General features: G+C 39.0%; 1 protein-coding gene across 23 annotated transcripts in view; it reads right to left on the bottom strand.

Moving 5' to 3' along the window:
- The window catches only part of LOC137323928 (poly(rC)-binding protein 3), a 167,301-nt gene that overhangs the window by 16,152 nt on the left and 131,478 nt on the right, over positions 1-19,671 (bottom strand). For 5 of the 23 annotated variants that reach the window (XM_067988039.1, XM_067988022.1, XM_067988021.1 and 2 more), the window contains 8 exons: positions 17,866-17,889; positions 16,962-16,994; positions 16,733-16,849; positions 16,069-16,200; positions 14,029-14,169; positions 10,419-10,562; positions 7,200-7,241; positions 4,650-4,818 (listed from right to left, as the gene is read on the bottom strand). In XM_067988039.1, the coding sequence (XP_067844140.1) occupies positions 4,650-4,818; positions 7,200-7,241; positions 10,419-10,562; positions 14,029-14,169; positions 16,069-16,200; positions 16,733-16,849; positions 16,962-16,994; positions 17,866-17,889 (802 nt within the window). Of the gene's footprint in view, positions 1-4,149; positions 4,229-4,649; positions 4,819-7,199; positions 7,242-10,418; positions 10,563-14,028; positions 14,170-16,068; positions 16,201-16,732; positions 16,850-16,961; positions 16,995-17,865; positions 17,890-19,671 lie in introns of all 23 variants that reach the window. The other 18 variants (XM_067988044.1, XM_067988028.1, XM_067988025.1 and 15 more) reach the window with 17 other exon arrangements.

The following is a 19,671-nucleotide window of genomic DNA, read 5'->3' as shown; positions in this document are numbered from 1 at the left end:
CAAATTGATCTTTGACCAGTTTCTCTTGCTACATGCAAACCAGACTCACATTTCATGATTTTCACAGAAGTATTTTTAAAATGTCTTCGGAGTAGACTCGAGATGTTTATTGGTATTGAAAAAAAAGACAGCATGAGTTGGTAAATTTTAGCTTCACTTTCCCAGCATAAAGTGGTTTTAAGCTAGATCATGAAGAAATATCTCAACGGTGTATGCAGGCAACAGCACAAGTTATTTGTTGATTTCAGTTCATGGCTGCACTTTGTGGCTCTTGCATAAAACAGATGGTAAGATGAATTACAAATAAGCATGTAAACTAAAATTGCTTTGGACTTCTAATATCTGAAATTCATCCTCTAAAAAATTTACACCATATGCACAATGTACTTCCTTCAGTTTTAATGCTGAAAAATGCACGTCATATGTGCCACGCAGAGAAACCAATGAACAAAATATTTACGATGAGAGAAATAGAATTGCAAAAAATTTTGAAGTTACAATACAGAATTTTCAGATGAATTCTGATTTTAAACTGATCAGCTCCCTGTTTATTTTTTTAAAAAATGTTCTGTATATGTCCTTTTTATGCTTTTAGATGACCAATTGGTGCCATGTTTCCATTTTCAAAGAGGTACGGTGGTGGGGACGGGGGGAAATGTGGAGGAATAAAATGGTTCTTGGACAATTTTATGGCCACTTTCAATGCAGATCTTTGGTTGATATGAAGGCTTCTACATGCAAGATAAGTCCTTTCTTTTATCTCTTGCTCTTTCAAAGATGGGGCACTCAGCTGCTTTGAAATGCTTCATCTAATGGCCTTGCTAAGAATTGCTGAAAGTCAACAGAAGCAGGGCTGTGGTATCTGTCAAAGCCAGCAATTCAAATGCTCTGCACTGGACACCAGTCCACACATCTTGTGCATTATTAAAACTATTACTAGCTGTGATTTGTCTGGTAGTCCTGGTGACAGAACAGCAAATCCTTCAGTTTATAAAATCTTATATTTTTTTCATGTAAAATTGTAGTGAGGCCAAGGTGCTGGGATTTTTTAATAAAATGGATGTCATGGCTACAATTTTGTTTAAGTTGTCCATAATCCTTTTGGCTGGAGTTTGCAGCTAAAGCAAATACACAGCTACTAGCTGGAGTATAGGTGTTAGCTTTGAAGTTGATGGCTCAGATTTGCTTACATTAGTTGCAGAGAGTCTCACCAGGATAATATATGCACACGAACTGAAAGGAACAGATTAACTGTAATCCTGTCTCATTGGGGTACCTTGCTAGGAGGGCAGATGTATCAAAATTAACACTTTTGACAAAGGTTTCTTTTGATACAAAGACCTTGAGATAGCTGTTCATATTTAGTTCACTTGTTTGAGTTACATATTCATGTTACATGCTAAGACGGAACTCCATGGTGCCCTAGTGCCCATGCTTACATTCACCTCACCCTCATTTTAGGAATGTTAAAAAAGATCTTCAAAAATTGCTTCAATCTCAGAATACTGTTTAACATATTAAAGATTATTAAGTCATGCCTTGCTGTTCTATTTGATCTAACTTGCTTCTGTGTATATTTCTTTCTTGATAAATTATTAGTAGTTGGGCTGAAGTATATATGTGGTGTTTTTCAACATTGGAGAGATCAGCAGTCTACAGTGTACTATTTCCAGTAAAACCCAGCAGTAAAGAGGTAAATTGCCAGCCTTGAGCTACACTACCTTCCTTTTAAGCTCATGAGAGGTGCAAGCTTGCTCATGGAAGATGGTAAGCACAAGTAAAGCATGCTGGGAGAAAGCCCAAAGTTGAGATGTATTCTACTTAATTTTGAACTATGCACATTTCCATATAATTACCCCACAGATGAGGCAGTTAGTCAGTGACAGAGAGGATCTTAATATGAAGTACAATAATGAGAAGGACTGATTATCCCAATTGCTATCAAGTGTAACAGTCAATATTTATCTAGCTTCTGACTGTGTGTGTCATCTACACATTAGTGTAAACATTTAAATCATTAATCCACTGTGGTCTCAATGGGTTTCTGCTGAAGCTTTTACATCAGGATCTATCTATGTAACAGTTATTGCATTCAGAGTAATCCATTATATGATTACCAGGAACAGTGGCAGAAATAGAAACCATAATAGCTTTTTAAGTATTTGACATAGAAAAATTTTAAAGGGTCTGGAGAAAGGGCAATGGGACTAAGTGGATAGCTCCTTCAAACAATTGGCACAGGTGCAATAGGCCGAATGGCCTCCTTCTGCTGTAAAGTTCTATGATTCTATTGGCACATCAGGATGGACAACTAATTATCAGATTCTTAAAACATCAAACAGAAAGATGCAATGCATATAATCTCTGTGCAAAGCAGGACTGAAACAAACTGCAGCCTCCTGTATGATCATTTCCAGATCCCACTAGCTGTAGTTTCTCCCTTTGGAGACTGGAGTATAAAGCCAGAGCAGCTTGGTGAAGGTGATGTCTTCTTGCTGATGGCCATTAAGATTGCAGTTTTCATTTTGCTTCTAGCATACGCTTACCAGTTGTAATGCTTCAAACCTCCATTAGAATTGTACATAAATTGGAAAGTCTCATTATGGGAAACTTCTGTACATCTGCACTGAGCAAAGATCCTGGCGGTCAAAGTACAATCAAATTAGCCAATATATGTCTTTTCACTGTACTGCAATACCTTCCAGGCATCATTCTTGATTTTGGAATACCCAGCTAAACATGCAGCACACTCCAAGTCATTCATGTACCTTATTTGGCTACTCCTTTGCACCTGTAAGACACTTAATAATGCATACAACAGGATTTCCTGTCTATCGGTGTGTACAAAGACAGAATGGTATCACATATAAAGCTAAGTGTATTTAGTTTCTTACCATGGCAGTTAGTTTTTCTAACAACCTTTTTTAGTATTCACACCCACTTTTGTTCCTGCCAACATGCTTGCTCCTTCACCTTAAAGTGAGAGGATAGTCTTTGACTTCATGGTTTGCATCAGATGCAGCTCTGATCATGTGGTTCTTTCCATCTATTTTTATGCTCCTCTTCCTTTTATTTTTTTCCCTCGCTTCAAAGATGCAGAGCCCATTTATAGTAGCCCCAGGTAAGTTGTTTCACTGAGCAAATTATATAAAAGAGTCTGAACATTAACTAAACAACTGATGAAAATGGCAACACTCTGGTTGGGAGTTTGATACACTGGGCTCTCCAATACTGGCATTCTTGCCCATTTTGGACTTGAATGCTCAGTAAGATGTTCAATTCTTCTGACTATTCTTGCCTCTGACAAGCTGAAGCTTAAAAGGCTGGAAAATTGAAGTGCACCTTAATGCAGATGGTTTAGGGGCACAAGAAGGGTAGGCGATACTTGAACTTGAGTCAATGTGCTGTTTATGTACATTGCTCCTGCTGCCACATCCAACTGGATTAGGAGATTTTTTGCTCTGGTATTACAGAGTGCAAGAATAATTATTTTCCCTTCCATTGTTATTCCCAAGGGAAATTATTTTGTATATCAGACATGTACAATTTGAAAGATCTTTGTGAAAATCATTACAAATGTGCGTAGCTGCTTTACGTTATAGGTTGCAAATTACCTTCAGGTCACTAATATAGTTGTGAAGTGACCATCCAGTTTTTCTTTGTAAATTCAGAAATTAAACCCTTTGCTGAATAGATGCTCAAAAATCTTTATGGAAAGCACTTCCCTACATTTACTTGTTCAAACATGGAAACAGTCATTACATATTCTGCCACTTGGTGCAATTTTTCATACAATAACATGAAATTATTTTAACATTTATTGAAGAGTTGTTCGCCGTACTGAGACTAAAAAGAGCAAAGATGCTGTTGGATTAATGATTTAACTGAAGTATATTAAAATACTATGAGAAACTGATCCACATCCAAACTACACATTCACTTTCTTTCAGTCAAAAGCAAGAAGAATGATAGAAATAAATTAGGCTTTATCTTACAAATTTGCTAGTTAAGAAAGCTTAGTATTAAACCCTGAAGCACTGAGTATATATCCATTCCAAAAAAAACTTAAAACTACAAGAGAGAGAGAAAAGTAGAGAAAAAACAGAGGTGCCAAGAAAAGGAGCTGAATAGGGCACTGTGGGTACGTACCAGGGAAACCAGGGGTGGTCTGCCCAAGGGGAGTAAAGGGGGTATGCTGCATAGCCAACTGATGAAGCTTGGTCAACTGCTGGGGGGTAGGAGGGGAAATTAGAACTAACTGATTACTTTACAATAACACAAACACTACTCTTAGAAACAAAAAAATAAAGTCAGTAAACAATGAACCATGCGGCAACATGGCAAACACATAATTTGATGGAAAATAAGAGGTTATTTTTGGCTTTGCAAATTGTGTCTGGTGTCCCACCCTTTCTTAATGTCTCTCAATATCAAAAGGATCTGGTCAGGAAGATTTATGTAAGTCACTGGGAAGTTCTCCTGCCAGACAAGAGGAAGCAAAGGCTCTGTGAGCCAGCCAGAAAGTTGGTGAGGTCTTTCTGAAAGTGAATGTCGGCAGGCCAGGCTTCATCTGGTGCCTTAATGGAGAGCTACTGATATCTACGTGACAAGAGATGGGAGAGTTAGCCTCCGTTGGGGCTCAAACATACCCCAGGTTCCTGATTCTTCATTACAGTTTTTTATTTCCATTTTTCCTCTCAAGGAGTCTGGTCTCCATGCAGGTTCCTTCATCTGGGATGATGGGTGAGTAAGCTGCGGACTTCTCCACAACGTCGATGCCAGCGCCGTTTTATACTCAGCCGACAAGAGGCACGCATCCTGTGGAGCAAGATGGCCAGTGTCAGAGTTGAGATGCTCCAATAGCATGAGACACCCTGCCTTGCTGTCTGACTGAGAAACTGAAGGAACTCATTGCAAGTGTGGCTGAAGATTAGAGCAGTTGATATTGCTGGCATCGAAGAAACTCATCACAAGTGTAGCCGCAAGATTTGAGCTTTATCTGCGACTCAAACCCACGATGCAAGGAGCATTTTAACTGCTCAAGGACAGGTTGTTTATTTTACCATGCAGCACTAAACTTTCAGGATCTAACTGCATGGTTAGAAATTAATGCATTCCTTTTTGTCTCAAGACCACCCAACAAGCACAACAGTACTGCTGGCACAGTAACATTTTATGTTACCAACAGAGTAACAAGAGAAAGGATTGTAAAGGATACTGAAGTTATATCAATTGACACAGAAGACAATTCATGAACCTGCAGAAGGGGGTATGTGGTTCCTGACCCCAACCTTCCTAAACTAATGTGAAAAAACATTTTCTTTTTAAAAGGTTCAAGATACTTACTAGACCTGTGATATCAACAGTATCAGAAGTCTGAAATATCTCACTTAGTATGCCTCATTATGCTGAAGACGTTCAATATATATGCAGGGGACGTGGGGGAATAGAAAGAGTTACAAACCAGTATTCTAATTAGGTGAGATCAGAAAGTAATCTGAAGTACTATAATGTCACTGACTCATTTTAGCATTAGTTTCATATGAATATACCAACTTCAAGGCCTTTGTAGAATTTATCAGATGTCTAACAAGTTCAATTTAGAAAATATATATGTTTTAAATTTCACTGTAGTTAGGAGAGTGTCTAAGTGAGAGCAGTCAGTAGAAGTAACTAGTAGTAAGAGATCTTATTGCACAAATATCAGGTCATGCAACTTGCAGGGAGCTACAGCCGATAAAGCTGCAAAATCGATGAGGGGCTTGTGGGCATTTCGAGGTGGTGTACACTTAGTATAGTATTCTTCATGTTCTGGAAGTGGGCATTTCTCTAACTTGGAACTGCATCATGAAAATCCAAGATAACAGGCTGAAACACCTCTGACAAGAGATTGGAAAATCACATAGGCATTCAAAGTCACTTTTTAAAAAAATTACTGGAGTCACGCGCTTCACGTATTCTATTTAACATGGGCACATGTTATATTTGCATCCTTTCTAAGTGCTTTTTTTTGTTTAAGGTGATGCAGAATTTCTTCAATCAACTGGAGTGGCAGAGAATTCAGCCTATTTTTCAGTGTCAGTCATTGTACCACACGCCAGGAACTGCAGGTGGATGAAATGGCAGAACTTCAACCCACCAGATGCAGAACAGTAATTCTCACAGGGCAGCACAAATGCTACTCTTCTGCTTGAATTGTATATTTTTGATTGGCAAGCTGTAGGTGGTAGTAGAATTGTTTAATACTACCATTCTATCAACAGTGCCAATTAATGATCACTTTTTAAAAATTCTCTGGCATCACATTTGACTGGTATGTGTGTTTTTATTTGCAGTGCAGTTTCAGAGAATTCCTTTTGATGGCACTCCTGACCTTGCAAATCTCAGTTCTCAGTACCACCACCAGGCACTGTGCAGCCCTCTTATGCAGTGCATGTTCATACTTTTGTAATAATTTCAATACGGAAGTTCAGGTTTTGCAGGTGTATCAAAATTATGTCCCTAATTCGGTTATTTGTCCTGGAAAGTAAATACTTCAAGCTATGACCTTTGAAACCCTGCCCCCCCCCCACCTTTGATACTGAGTATAGTTTACCAGAATTTGGATATACAACCGTGTACACTGTGCCACAAGGCTGAACGATACTAGGATATTACAGCCTTGTAATAAAGACTAGTTCATGTAATTGTTTTTTTTATCCTATACAGGTTTAGCATATAATTCTTTCATTGTTGCCAGTGATAATGTCACAGTGGAAAGCAACGGAGGTTCTACTCATTTGTGTCCCCATGATTAGGCTAGAATTGATAGATATTTATTTTACTGGCAGATACAGAAGAGTAACATAGTTGTAAATGGAATACTTTTTAATGGAAAATGACTACACAACTCTTGTTCCAAAACATTCTTTATCCCTAAGAGGGTGGAACACTAACCATAGAGTATTCAGTATTAATTTGATCCAACTATAACCAGAGTGTGGCACTTATTTTCCATCAAATACTCTTGTAAACATTACTACAATATAACAAAGTGGTCAGTTAAAAACAGTTACTAAAGATCACAAATACATAGCAACTATACAAGTGAAATCTTAATAGAACATTTCATTAATATTCATTAATAGTAATGTACATAATCATGCATTTTATTTTCTATTTGAAGTCATGATTAAGGTAGAAAAGGAGGGGAAACTCACATCTGGGTGTGGAATGGCATACTGTCCCTGAATTGTATAGGCCTGTAAAAGCGAAATGAAAAAAAAGGAAAAAATCTTCTTCAGAAGTTCCACGTCTGAGAAATCATCCACAATTAACACCACTGCAAGCACCCGACCTGTGTCTAGTTTCTCTACTCTGGAATGCATGTTGTCTCAGCAAAAGTTTTGGCCAATAAATTCAAAGCATGCAAAAACCATAGGGCTTTATTGGTAGGAATTTTGAGCTGGAAGGACAAAACACAGAATGAAGTGACATCTGCAGACACTTAATTATGCAGTACCAATTTTATTTTAGAAAACAATATTTCTGTGGTAGCTATATCACACAGCGTATTGGAGAGTGAACTGTTATTTAAAGGGGTTAGCCAGTTGAACATTGGTATTTAATGGTAAGTTCCAGTTAGAATGATAACACACCAAAGTACTGCACATTATTGAGCCTTGTCTTGCACACATCCATTCATCCCAGAGAAAGGACTCCTTGGTGAGTTTTCACCAATTTTCTGCAAAGCTGGCTTTGTACTACAATGAATATCCTTTGATAATATACACAGACATATACATACACATTCTATGAAGACTGTCCATGTCACAGATTATGTAGCTGCTCTATTTGTATTAAATTCATTGCAGTTAAGAACACAATGGGGGTGGGTTGGGGGTTGTCACAGCAAAGGTTTTTTAGTAATATGACTGGTGGTCCAGTCATGTCGCCACACTGCTAATCACAATTACTGTTTTTCTTTATTATTCAAACGAAGGCAAATATATGAAAATCACATTGAATACAAGTTTGTGCTACAAGAGATGGAACAAAAAATGTAGTGCAAATTTGCTACAAGAACAACCATGGTATTGCAGCAGAACTTTCAGGGAAGGTTGCTCCACGAACTGTCTGTGCTAAACCACCACAATATGGTGACACTAAATTATTAACAGTAAAATCCTGATCCTGTAAATCTTGAACATAGTGAAATAAATGACAATGGAGTAAAAAGCTTGTTAGGAGTGTTATGGTACTCATATTCAAAGATGGCACAGTAACAAAAACAACAAGCAGTTGTTCTCCTATGCCAGTGATCAATATAATGTCTTCTGAAGATATATAGGTCAACACTGCTGGGTTTAGGGCTGTAAATGGTTCCTGCACACTGCGTAAACAAGAATATTGAAAGCAGAGTAGTTTGAGCGTGTGGATATAAACTCTGTTGCTTCAGTATATGTAGCTGCTGTTACAATAGCCTTTTTTGTTGATATTTTTGGACGTATGCGTTATGTAGGTGATAGGGTCTTTGTACCAGTACCTCAAAATATTTGCGTACCCTTGCCCTGATGCAGCACCATTGCTTTTTCCAACTTTCAATATCCTCTATTCACTTGCACATAATTTTTAATAATTTCATGTAGCATTTTAGAAAAATCAAGCATTGCCTTAGGCACAAAACATATGAATTTCCTCCTAGACTTACCTTGTGGATATGCCGCTATCTTAGGGAGAAAGGTTGGGGCGGTTTACATGGTCAGGTACAGAACTGAATAAAGACCACTGCAGTCCATCCGGGTGGTCTCAATCCTTAAATCTCATTGGTTAAGGAGGTAGACTGTTGGTCCTGCCGTTCACTAACATCCCAGATGCCCCATTGCCCTCGCCGCACCGTTATAAACTCGCACTTCCAGCAAGTTACGGCGTAAAATAATTTTGCGCTAAAGGGTGCAGGAAAAATTCTAACTAATAACATATGCCGTGAGATGCCCTGCTCTAGCAAGATCCAGCCTGTTATAAAAAAGCCTTAACTGAAGAGAGCTGAAAAATGATTTACCACTAACAGTGATCTTCAATTGGGGTACAATCGGGTTAACACAAATATATGGTCATAATACAGGTATAGCATGTGGGTGGGATATCAGGGTGGCATCGTTACACCTGTCTTCCAGAAGTGCCTGGCCATCATTTCCCAAAATCTCTGCACTACACATCACCGGGACTTTTTCTCACTGCAGACATCACGAGGTTGGAATCACAAGCCTTTAGTTAACTGGTATTGAAACATCTTAATTTTTTTTTTGATTTGTGCCACTGTTGCTGTACTTTTGAGCAGGAGTTTACCAATGTAAATCTTGTTCTTGCACACAGTGGGAATTCTAAAACCTATAGTTTAACACTGTCATATAATTGGTTATTTCCCTTTGTGTTATAAACTCTCTTCTCTGCTTCCCCACCCCTTTCCAGTGGATGCCACATCTTCCCCAAACTCGAGAACTACTCTTAAATCTCTCCCTATGTAGCTCCATTAGCAGTGGATAAATGTACAAAAATAGCCCAGGTGACCAGCTCTTCATGTTTCCATGGGGAGGCATCTGACTTTCATGTGGTGCCATGTGTGACAAAACGGCTGAAATAAGTAACAACCACATGTAGCCACAAACCAAAGTCCCACCACTTGGTGGTACAGTATGCAGAAGTATCATAGAAGCCTGCTTATCCAACCTGTTACAATGGGGAGGCACACGTCACCACTACATATCAGTCAGAGAGGATATTTAATTACTGTTAATACTAGTTAACACAATGCTTTTGAAAATTGGCCCTAGTATTCAGTCACAGAACTACAAGTTTTAACTAATGCTGACTACTGTGAAAACTCTTACTGTTATAGTAAGAAATATATTTACCTAAATTCCCGTTTAGTTGGAGGACAAATCATCGTAGTCACAGTCAGAAAATTCTATGGTTCTTAAACGACAGTGAATAATATTTAAATAAATGACTCAATAAATGCTCATTATTGTTGAATAACTGGGAACTCACTCACTAGAGGTTGTAACAGTCCATCTACTATCCAGTAATGCAGTGAGACATAACGAAGTGGGTATAGGCCTACCCTGAATCAGTGGTTTAAACTAACAGTACTGAATGTCAATTAACAGAATTTTCTAAAATGGCCTGAAATGGTTTCTGGTTTCCAAGCATGTGACAGTTACTCAGATTATAGACAATATCTTTGCTGAGACAAGCTGCATGTCTGGGATGTTCTGGAGCTACTCAACAATATAGTCACACATACATGTGTACACACAAGTGGGAAAACACACACACACACACACACACACACACAAAGTCTAAGCAGTTTTTGACAAGGCTCAGTGGCCATTAGGATACAACATGCAAGTGAAGATGAGAAACCTGAATGCACTAACAGGCAGTGGCTGGTGCTGCAGTAAGAGGCTGAGGTTGGCTGCGGAGGCTGAGAGGGGATCTGCTCTTACCTGGCCACCTGCAAAAATGACGGGGGCAGAGGCGGGCTTTGGGCGGTAGGGGATGGTGGCACCTTTCGGTGGGGACTAGGAGGGACAGGGAAAGCATGTTAGAAACAGCATTAGAACAGGTTCATCTCTGGAAAAAATAAAGGCAAATTCAATCACAAAGCAGAGAAAATACACAATAATCACTTGTAAAACTGTAGTACCCTTATTAGCCTAGAATTCATTTAATCAAGACAAATGCATCACAGTGTTATACTTTTTTTTAAAAAGTCAGAGAATCTATTGTCAGTCATATAGAATAAATTGAGATCATTATTCATTACTCATTTTATGTTCTGAGTTTTTCATATGTAACCAAGTCATTCCTTCTTTCCCCTCCACACCTCCACCACCCGCCCCCCAAATAAAAACAATTTTTGACAAAATTATAAAGGTTCTAACTACTTCTATCTAATTCTGAAAACATTTCAAAAGCAGAGGATTAACTCTCAGGAAATTTGTGACACTGCGTGGGGTTGATCCGAGAGCCTGGAATGAACAGCTCAAGCTTGGGATGCTACAGAAAAGGAAGCTCATTGCAGTTTTTTTTTTACATCCCCTTGGCAAGTGTAACGTTCCTACATGAAATGAGGTAGGCAGTCTCAACCCAATTCCTAGTGGCATGGGTTTACAAAGACTACCAATTGTTTGGCAAGCTCAGAAAGGCCATTAAGATGGGTGGTGTGTGAAGAGAAAAAAATTGCTAGATGGTAGAGACACTCTTCCAATGCTTAAGCAGAGAAGAGGGAGCTTTACTCTGGTTCAGACTTATTAAATGTTTATTGTACAATTGCTTAATGTGGTGACTGGGTGTAATAACATGTGAATGTGTTTCATTCTCCAGCACAGATATCTCAGCTTTCATTAGGTCAAGAATTTATCTAAAACATGTTTATTTGAATGGAGGATGACAACTGTAGATGCAGGTGAGGGCTAATGGTATTCGAGAAATTAAACATGTGTCTACTTTCTGCCAAGTGACACCATTACGCACTCTCTGGTCAGCTACAGCAATGATCAGGTGAAATGCAGAGTTCCCCCAAATTATCCAAAGACTATTACGTATTACTGCTGCCGTCTGCTGGAGTGTCAACGATGCTCAAGAAACGGTCAAGAATCATGGATCAGGTTGAGTTATTTGCTATTGATTTGACAAACCCTATTTAAGAAATTGGATACATTTTGCCAGAACTGGATAAATAACATCCTTCTGATAATCCTTATAACTGTGACAATTAACAGTTTAACAAAATAATTGAGGATTTCAGGAAAACATCAACATCGTTAATACTGCTTCAAAATTGACTGGAAGATTGCTAAGAATGGAGAGAACACATTCACACAGTTGCAAACATAACCAGTATTAGCTCTATCTTCAGGGGCACCTGGATAACACTGACCTTCACTCAGGGCGCTCGGAGCTGGAAAGGCAAGGTGAAGTGAGCGAGTCCCATCCTCCAAGCTTTGTGGTCATAATCTTTTTAATTCCAGGAAGATTCCATTCTTCCCACTGGTCTGAGAACCAGGACAGGCTGACTTAACAGGATTGGTGATTGCACAAGTGGAACCCATTTCACTTTTACATTCACACTTAGCTGCAGAACTGGCAAGCCTGATATAAGGTTATAATGTAGAATCCATACTTCTGGTTTCTAGGGTGATACTCATTTACCTAGTGTGAAATCACTTACATTAATTTGAATACTAGACTGTTGTGATGACAGCTAACTCGCTATGATGAGAGCAGAAACCTAGAAAAGGTTGTGCTTGCAGTTCTGGAAAGAGCCCAGGTTGGAGAATAGCACTATGGAACATTTGTATACCAGGGCACAAAGTCATGTTTGCATTTCTTAAGTACAAGAAAAGGGACAAATATAACACCATCACTCCTTGCACTCAGGGGAGTTGGGGGAAAGATTCTCCTTATACATTGTCTCAAAATCAAACACTTTCTTGATAAAGGCATTTACAGTTTGTTACAGGACACCAGAATTTTTCCATAAGTTGCAAATTTGTATGTTTTTCAATAAACATATAAAGTTTACAGTATCAGCTTTATGCCATTCTGGCTTCCACAAGGGTTTCATCTCAGCATAAAAGTAGTGTTAGAGATTGATTCAAATATAACTGGCTACCAGAACCGCTAGTGTGGCTGCCAACTGACACCATGTTTAAAATAATACTGGATGCGGTTTCTATAAAAACTATTCTCAACATAGTTTATACTGTCAGGATGAATTTAGTTGGGAACATTTTCAGTGAAGATTCTAAGTAAAGAAGATCAACCAGTTCAGCATTCACACTGCTGTACTGAATATACCAAGTTCTTTGAAGAACAAGTTAATCAATGACTATTTTGCCTCCAAATGGTAAGATTTGAACATAATAAAAAAACTATCAAAATACAAATTATACAAAGTGATTGGATAAACAATCAAGTTATTTATAACCAAATATGAATATGGCCATTCCTTAAACATGGAAGCAAAAATAGGCCCATCGCCCCAGTTTATGAAATATTTTGAATCCTTTGTCAGCGAACTGTTTAACAAGTCAGTTTCTTAAAAGGGGCTTCATTGTCACAAAATTTCTTTAGACACCACTAAATTGATTGCTAGGAAAGACGATAGTGCAGCAGATACATTATCTACTACAACAGACCTTGAGTGGCAGCATTAATATTTTAATTATACTTTTAAAACTCTTTGTTTGAAAAATGTGATTGGTAACGTGAACGGCATCATTCATGTGCACATCTTTCAAGTGCCACTGAAAAACTTTCGCAAGTGCTTTACAGTGGCTATTCCACAGTGCAAATTCTCTAAACTGGGCTCTTCCTCAGAACTATAAACATAACCCCTCCTAGGTAAATAAAGCAGGAACTTGATAATGCTAAGTAAAACAGCTCTAAGTCTACCTCTTAATTTCTATAGGACATGGCTCTTGAAGCCTGTCAGATGGAAATAACTGGCTAATTGACCACAATGACTCTTCGTGCAGACTGGAGTAATAATCCTCTGTTGTTAGTGTAGTGGAGCATTGATTGGAGAGGCTAACTTGCAATGTAAATTATGAATACGCAAACAGAACTGCTACAATTCAAATATCCAGATGTGGATTTAAAGGGCAAAAGGTGAAAACTAGAGTAAAAATTGATGAACAAAATGACCTAGATTGCTGATACTATATTGCATCTATATGCTGCTATTGGCACAAATCCTTCAACCACAAATAAATCTTAAGGTATTTCTCGTAAAAAAAGACAGGAAAAAAAATAGCAAAATAAACCAAGTTTGGGAAAAAGTTTGTGTTAAGATTTGAAGGCTGAATAACAATCTTTCATCTTATCTTCCATTTAAACTCTACAACTCCTTTTTATGTTACAAAACAAATTAGACGACATCTCTTCAGGTACATCTATCTCTGTTGTTGCATCACAAAGAAGCTCAACCACAGAAAGCTGCCCATCGCTCCTTCTTTAAAACTCACTGCTCCTGATGCTCGCCTTATACTCTACCTCCAGCATCACCACACATATTTGCTTCACACATTGGATGATGGCATCTGGCATCCCAGAGATTGTCACTGCACGTTCAGTGGAATTAGGCAGCATGTCCCCTGCCACCTGGACTTGAGCCCCTGTCGACTGGAAAGAACAGAAAAACATCTATATACACTTGATACATCAGCTACTATGGTTAAAACCACAAGTGTGATGCCAGAACCTGGAAAAATGACTGATTATTCAGCAACAATCTGCATTAGCAAGTCCTTTGTGACACCTTAGTGAGACTTGCCTACATTGTGTATAGGTGACATTTCAATTAGTCTATGAGCCTCAATATGCATATACCATACAAAAGAGAACAGCATAATTTATTTCAGTCCTGAGTAAGATCGTAACCTATTAGCTTAAATGTATTAACAACTGCGTTAAGAGTGAAGAATTTAACTTGAATGTGTTTAGATAATGGAAAATTAAATCCCATTACTCTCTCCCTTCATCACAAGATAATTTGTGTAATATAAATATGAAGGTAGAGTACAATAAATTCTAACCAGTTGGGAATTTATTGCTAACATAACTTTTTATACCGTTATTGCCAGCAAATCAACTTTTTTGTTGTTGTTTATAACCAATCTTACTCTTAATTACTTTTAACCAAAGCATAAAAATAATCTCCTCTGGACCCCTTGTCATTGAAGAGTTATCTCTGGCTACGAAGCCAGTCTGGGCTATTGACTACTTTATGACCAGGAACAATGCAATTTCATAACTGGTTGACAAGAAGTTTTCTTGCAACAGAATAAGGCATGTTTTGCTGCCTGAGGAGCTCATCAAGTATTGTCAGCTGGAACATTTGCCTCCTGTATGCAGAAGTTAAATCATGCATTAACATAGTTAAATCTGGTACTTTAACACCATTTTCTCAGTCTTTCTGCATTCCCAAATACCAGAGTTGAACTAGTGCATGTCTTTTCCAACTGGGATCCTCAGACACAAGGGGAATCTCACGCAGTTCTTCCAGGTCAGATTTCTGCCCACCTGTCATCAGTTTTCTGCATTTATTGACTTACTAGCACATAATTTCTGCAAATGGCAACACAGCTTTCCTTTGGCTCCCAGTCACAGTCTTTCAAAATTTAGGATTGGGTGGGGGTGCAGAGATGGGAGGCCTTGGGAATATATCAACATTTGGAAGCATGTTAATATTTGTAGGGAGTGCCTCACAAAGAAAAGTTTGGAAATCAATGATTTAGTGAGACAGCTGGTGGTATCAGGGATGAGGGACTTCAATTATGCAGAGACACTAGAGAAGCTGGGATTGTTCTCCTCGAGCAGAGAGGTTATGGAGAGATTTAATAGAGGTGTTCAAAATTATGATGGGATTTGATAGAGTAAATAAGGAGAAACTGTTTCCACTGGCAGAAGGGTCAGTAACCAGAGGACACAGATTTAAGGTAATTGGCAAAAGAACCAGGAGGGAGGTGAAGAGAAATGTCTTTACTTAGCGAGTTATGATGATCTGGAATGCACTGCCTGAATTGGATATATACCTGAAAAGGAAAAATTTGCAGGGCTATGGGGCAAGAGTATGGAAGTGGGACTAATTGGATCGTTCTTTCAAACAGCTAGCACAATCACAATGGGCTGAACGGCCTCCTTCTGTGCTGTACAATTCTATAATTCTATGAGCTGACTTTGTTACTTATCTCTGATTGCAACCAGTTGTCATCGTAAGTTCAACAAAAAATGATGTACATTGTCCCTCCTTATCTCAAAATGCAGCATCCAAGAACCCAGATGAAAACAGACTTATTCAGTGCCATCATATGGCAGGTGACACCATATCATAGAACAACTTAGATTTCCAACTATGACAACTGTTTGGCACTACATTGCCTGTGATGCACACAAATATGTCATCTTAACAGGGAGCATTACATCAGAAATAAAATAATTGCAACACATTCTGCCAAGATCTACTAAGATTAACCCCGTTCAAGTGAAGGATTGGATTATTTTGCAGAGGGAGAAGCTGACCTCACGAATTTCTTTGATCTTGGAGCCCCCTTTTCCAATCAGTGATCCGCACTGACTGGCTGGTACAACGAGTCGCAGGGTCACAGGTGGTTTACTGGTGGCTGTACTGTTAGTCATTGAATTATCGATGTCCTGAAATTGCAAACAAATCAGTTTTGGTGTTACAGGTTGTGCTATTATTCTGACAATCTATCCAAACATTAATTTCTGTAACAAATCCATGTAAGATATTGCATTTGGAAGCTTGCTGCATTTAAGTATAATGGCCTCTTACTATTTGACTCCCCAAATTTTAGTAAGAGGTGGAAGGGGATATATTAATTTAAACCTCATGTAAAGTACAGATCTTTCAACATGGTTTCATTCACCTATCAGGAATGACCTTACATTTCTATATTCTCCACAGTTACTAGGGAGCGATCTCAGAAAACAGCATCTTTTCATTAAATGCAACAGTGCTGGTTTCAGTTTTGAGCTCTGCAACTCACTAGCACAATAAGTTTCTTTGTAAAAATTCACCTTGTAGATAAACAACAGAACAAATTTCAAATGAAAAGAAACATGCACAAGCTACATATCTCAACTCCTCCCCACTTTCTGCAGAATTGGGTCCAGTCCCAATTCCACTATTAAAACCCTAAAGAAAGATACAACAATCTCTTACCTCCTCAAACTTAAAGGCGATCATCGCAAATGCCTTGAATATTGCATCAGTTGGGCCAGTGATGGTTACAATTCTCTCAGGACAATTTCCTTCAGAGATATTAATGCGTGCACCGCTCTGAAACAGTTCAGAATGTCCAAGTTACTGCAGGAAATCAGATCAAAGCATCCAGTGGAGGCACAGAAATTAATGAATAAAGTGAGGAATCATCCAAGAGCAGTTCACCTACCTCCTCGCGCATCTTTTTCACAGTCTCACCTTTCTGAAAGAATAGAGGAGACATACAAAGCATGAACTGTACCATGCATGTTGCATACGCAGTTCATGTTTAATAAAATGCTAACCTATGGACATGTTGATACAGGAGTCACCAGTACAGAACAAACATCTGTGGATTAGAGAGTTTAAACAGATGTTGTACAGCATCTCATCTATAGAAATTGTGACTTATTGACTGCAGACTTGCATTTAATATTTAAATAGCATGAATTCATTAAGCTCTGTGGCAATTGTACACAATAAAGGTACAAACAATCACTTCTGTGGGCTAGAACTAAAAACCAAGCATTACTGGTGTCAAAGGAAAATGAGTTAGAAAGGTTTCGCCAGAAGAAAACACGGCAAATATAAAGAATTCCTTTTATGGAAACTAAGACATGAGCTGCAGACTGACATGTCAAAATGTCATAGAATCATAGAAGTTACAACATGGAAACAGGCCCTTCGGCCCAACATGTCCATGTCGCCCAGTTTATACCACTAAGCTAGTCCCAATTGCCTGCACTTGGCCCATATCCCTCTATACCCATCTTACCCATGTAACTGTCCAAATGCTTTTTAAAAGACAAAATTGTACCCGCCTCTACTACTGCCTCTGGCAGCTCGTTCCAGACACTCACCACCCTTTGAGTGAAAAAATTGCCCCTCTGGACCCTTTTGTATCTCTCCCCTCTCACCTTAAATCTATGCCCCCTCGTTATAGACTCCCCTACCTTTGGGAAAAGATTTTGACTATCTACCTTATCTATGCCCCTCATTATTTTGTCATGTATGAAATATCATGGGTTCACAATGATGCTGCGGTTTTGTAATCTGACTTATCAACAAGCAGAAAGTAAAATATTAATACAAACCTTTCCAATGATGCTTCCAACTTCCTGTAAAATTAAAAGAGAAATATTTAGGAATGCTTATCCTGCTGATTGGACTTTCAAATTCCAGCAGTAGCATATTGCTTAACTCATTCACATAACATTTCTTGTGGGCTATTCTAACGGTCCTTAACCTGTTTTAAATAAATGTCCTAACCACTGCCATAAACTACTGCAGAAACCAATTTTATATGAACACTAACCAATTTTATTCCAGTAAACTCGTAAGAGTTCTGAATTCATCGGATACATTTTCATATATAAAATCTAGCAACGGTTCAGCAGGTTTATGAAATCAGGAAATCTCACTAAACAAATATTTACACAGTCTTAAGGAACAATACACCAGTTCCAAAACAGAAATGGGTTTCTCATGATACATTATATTTTGTAGACCAAAAAAGGGGAGGAGCGTGCCAGAGAGATACGGGGGAGGAAGAGAGAGAATGCCTTGGTGGTGGGGGGAGGGGGCGCGCGAGGTGAGCCAGAGGCAGAGAGGAGGGGTAAAGGTGCGCCAGAGGCAGAGAGAGACAGACACAGGGGTGAGGGGGCGTGCCAGAGAGACAGAGAGAAGGGGTGGGGGAAGCAGCCAGAGAGAACGAGCGTGGGAGCAAGAGAATGTGAACACGAGAGCGAGAGCCACACACAGGGAGGGGGGGGTTGCAAGAGAGGTGGGAGCACGCCGGGGTGGGGGGGGGGGGGGGGGGGGGGAGAGAAAGAAGAGGGTGGTGGAGAGAGCTGGCCCAAGATGATCACTGGCAGAAGTCTGGGTGAAGGTTTCCACTTGTGCTCTCAGTTGGGGTAAGTAATGATGTGGGATCCGAAAATGGCTATTTTTAAAAAATCCAGATTATACGTAACAACCGACTGCTGTAAGCAGCACAGAAGATAACACCGTTAACCTGTGGTGGAAGTGGAAAGCAGTGATGCAACCTGGCAGCCCATTCTCATTATAAAATTTCAGGTTAAATCAACCTCAGGAGGTGCAACAGACAAGAAATACACAGAGTGACTTCCCTTCTCCATTTGCTGTCAGGAGTTACAACAAGGAGTTCTGACATCCCTGCCAGGTCCAGTGTGAAAGTTCCTCAGTTCAAAAGGAGAAGTGCAAATTATTCAATAATCCTTGCTTTGAGCTGCCAGAGTTAAAATTGAAAATATCAACTAGCCTCACTGAAGGCCAAGTAAGAATGAAGGTTTAATTGTTGCAAAGTGTTTGGTGCTTTTAAGCAGAACTATACAGCACCTGCTTAAGAATAGAGTGAGGAGAAGAAAAAAGTGCCGTTCCCCAACATTACCCTCGCCAAATGAGCACAGCATGAAAAGATTTGAAACTGTGATACTTCACTATTGTTTTAATGAATTTGTTTCTCTTCAAATTTTTAAGAGCTTCTACTCTCCCCTTTACTGGTCAACATTTGCCAACATGCAAGCTGTTGCTGTCTGGATCATAGCATCATTGTTGCACCATTACCAACAAGAGAAGACACAATTGAAGTGAGGTGAGGTGAGCTGAACAATGATGGTCTCGCCAACACCACCCCAAACCCCCTCGCCAGTGAAATTCTTTATGTTTGCACAATTATCCACATAACAGTTCTATCTAATGCAAACTTCACCCAATGGAGGAAAATGGGTTTATGATGAGCAGTCCTACAACTGAAACGCTCCATAATCTGGTTGACAGCTGAGCTGTTGCCAAGATTAATTTTAACATTTGAAGAAACTAATTCATTTCAAGTATATTGCTGCTCATGAAAATGACAGCTGGAGAATCCATCTTGACAA

This window comes from Heptranchias perlo, chromosome 7, assembly GCF_035084215.1.
Source record: "Heptranchias perlo isolate sHepPer1 chromosome 7, sHepPer1.hap1, whole genome shotgun sequence".
Lineage (NCBI taxonomy): Eukaryota > Metazoa > Chordata > Chondrichthyes > Hexanchiformes > Hexanchidae > Heptranchias > Heptranchias perlo.
The sequence above is the reverse complement of the archived record's forward strand: the minus strand, read 5'-3'. Positions and strand labels throughout refer to the sequence as shown.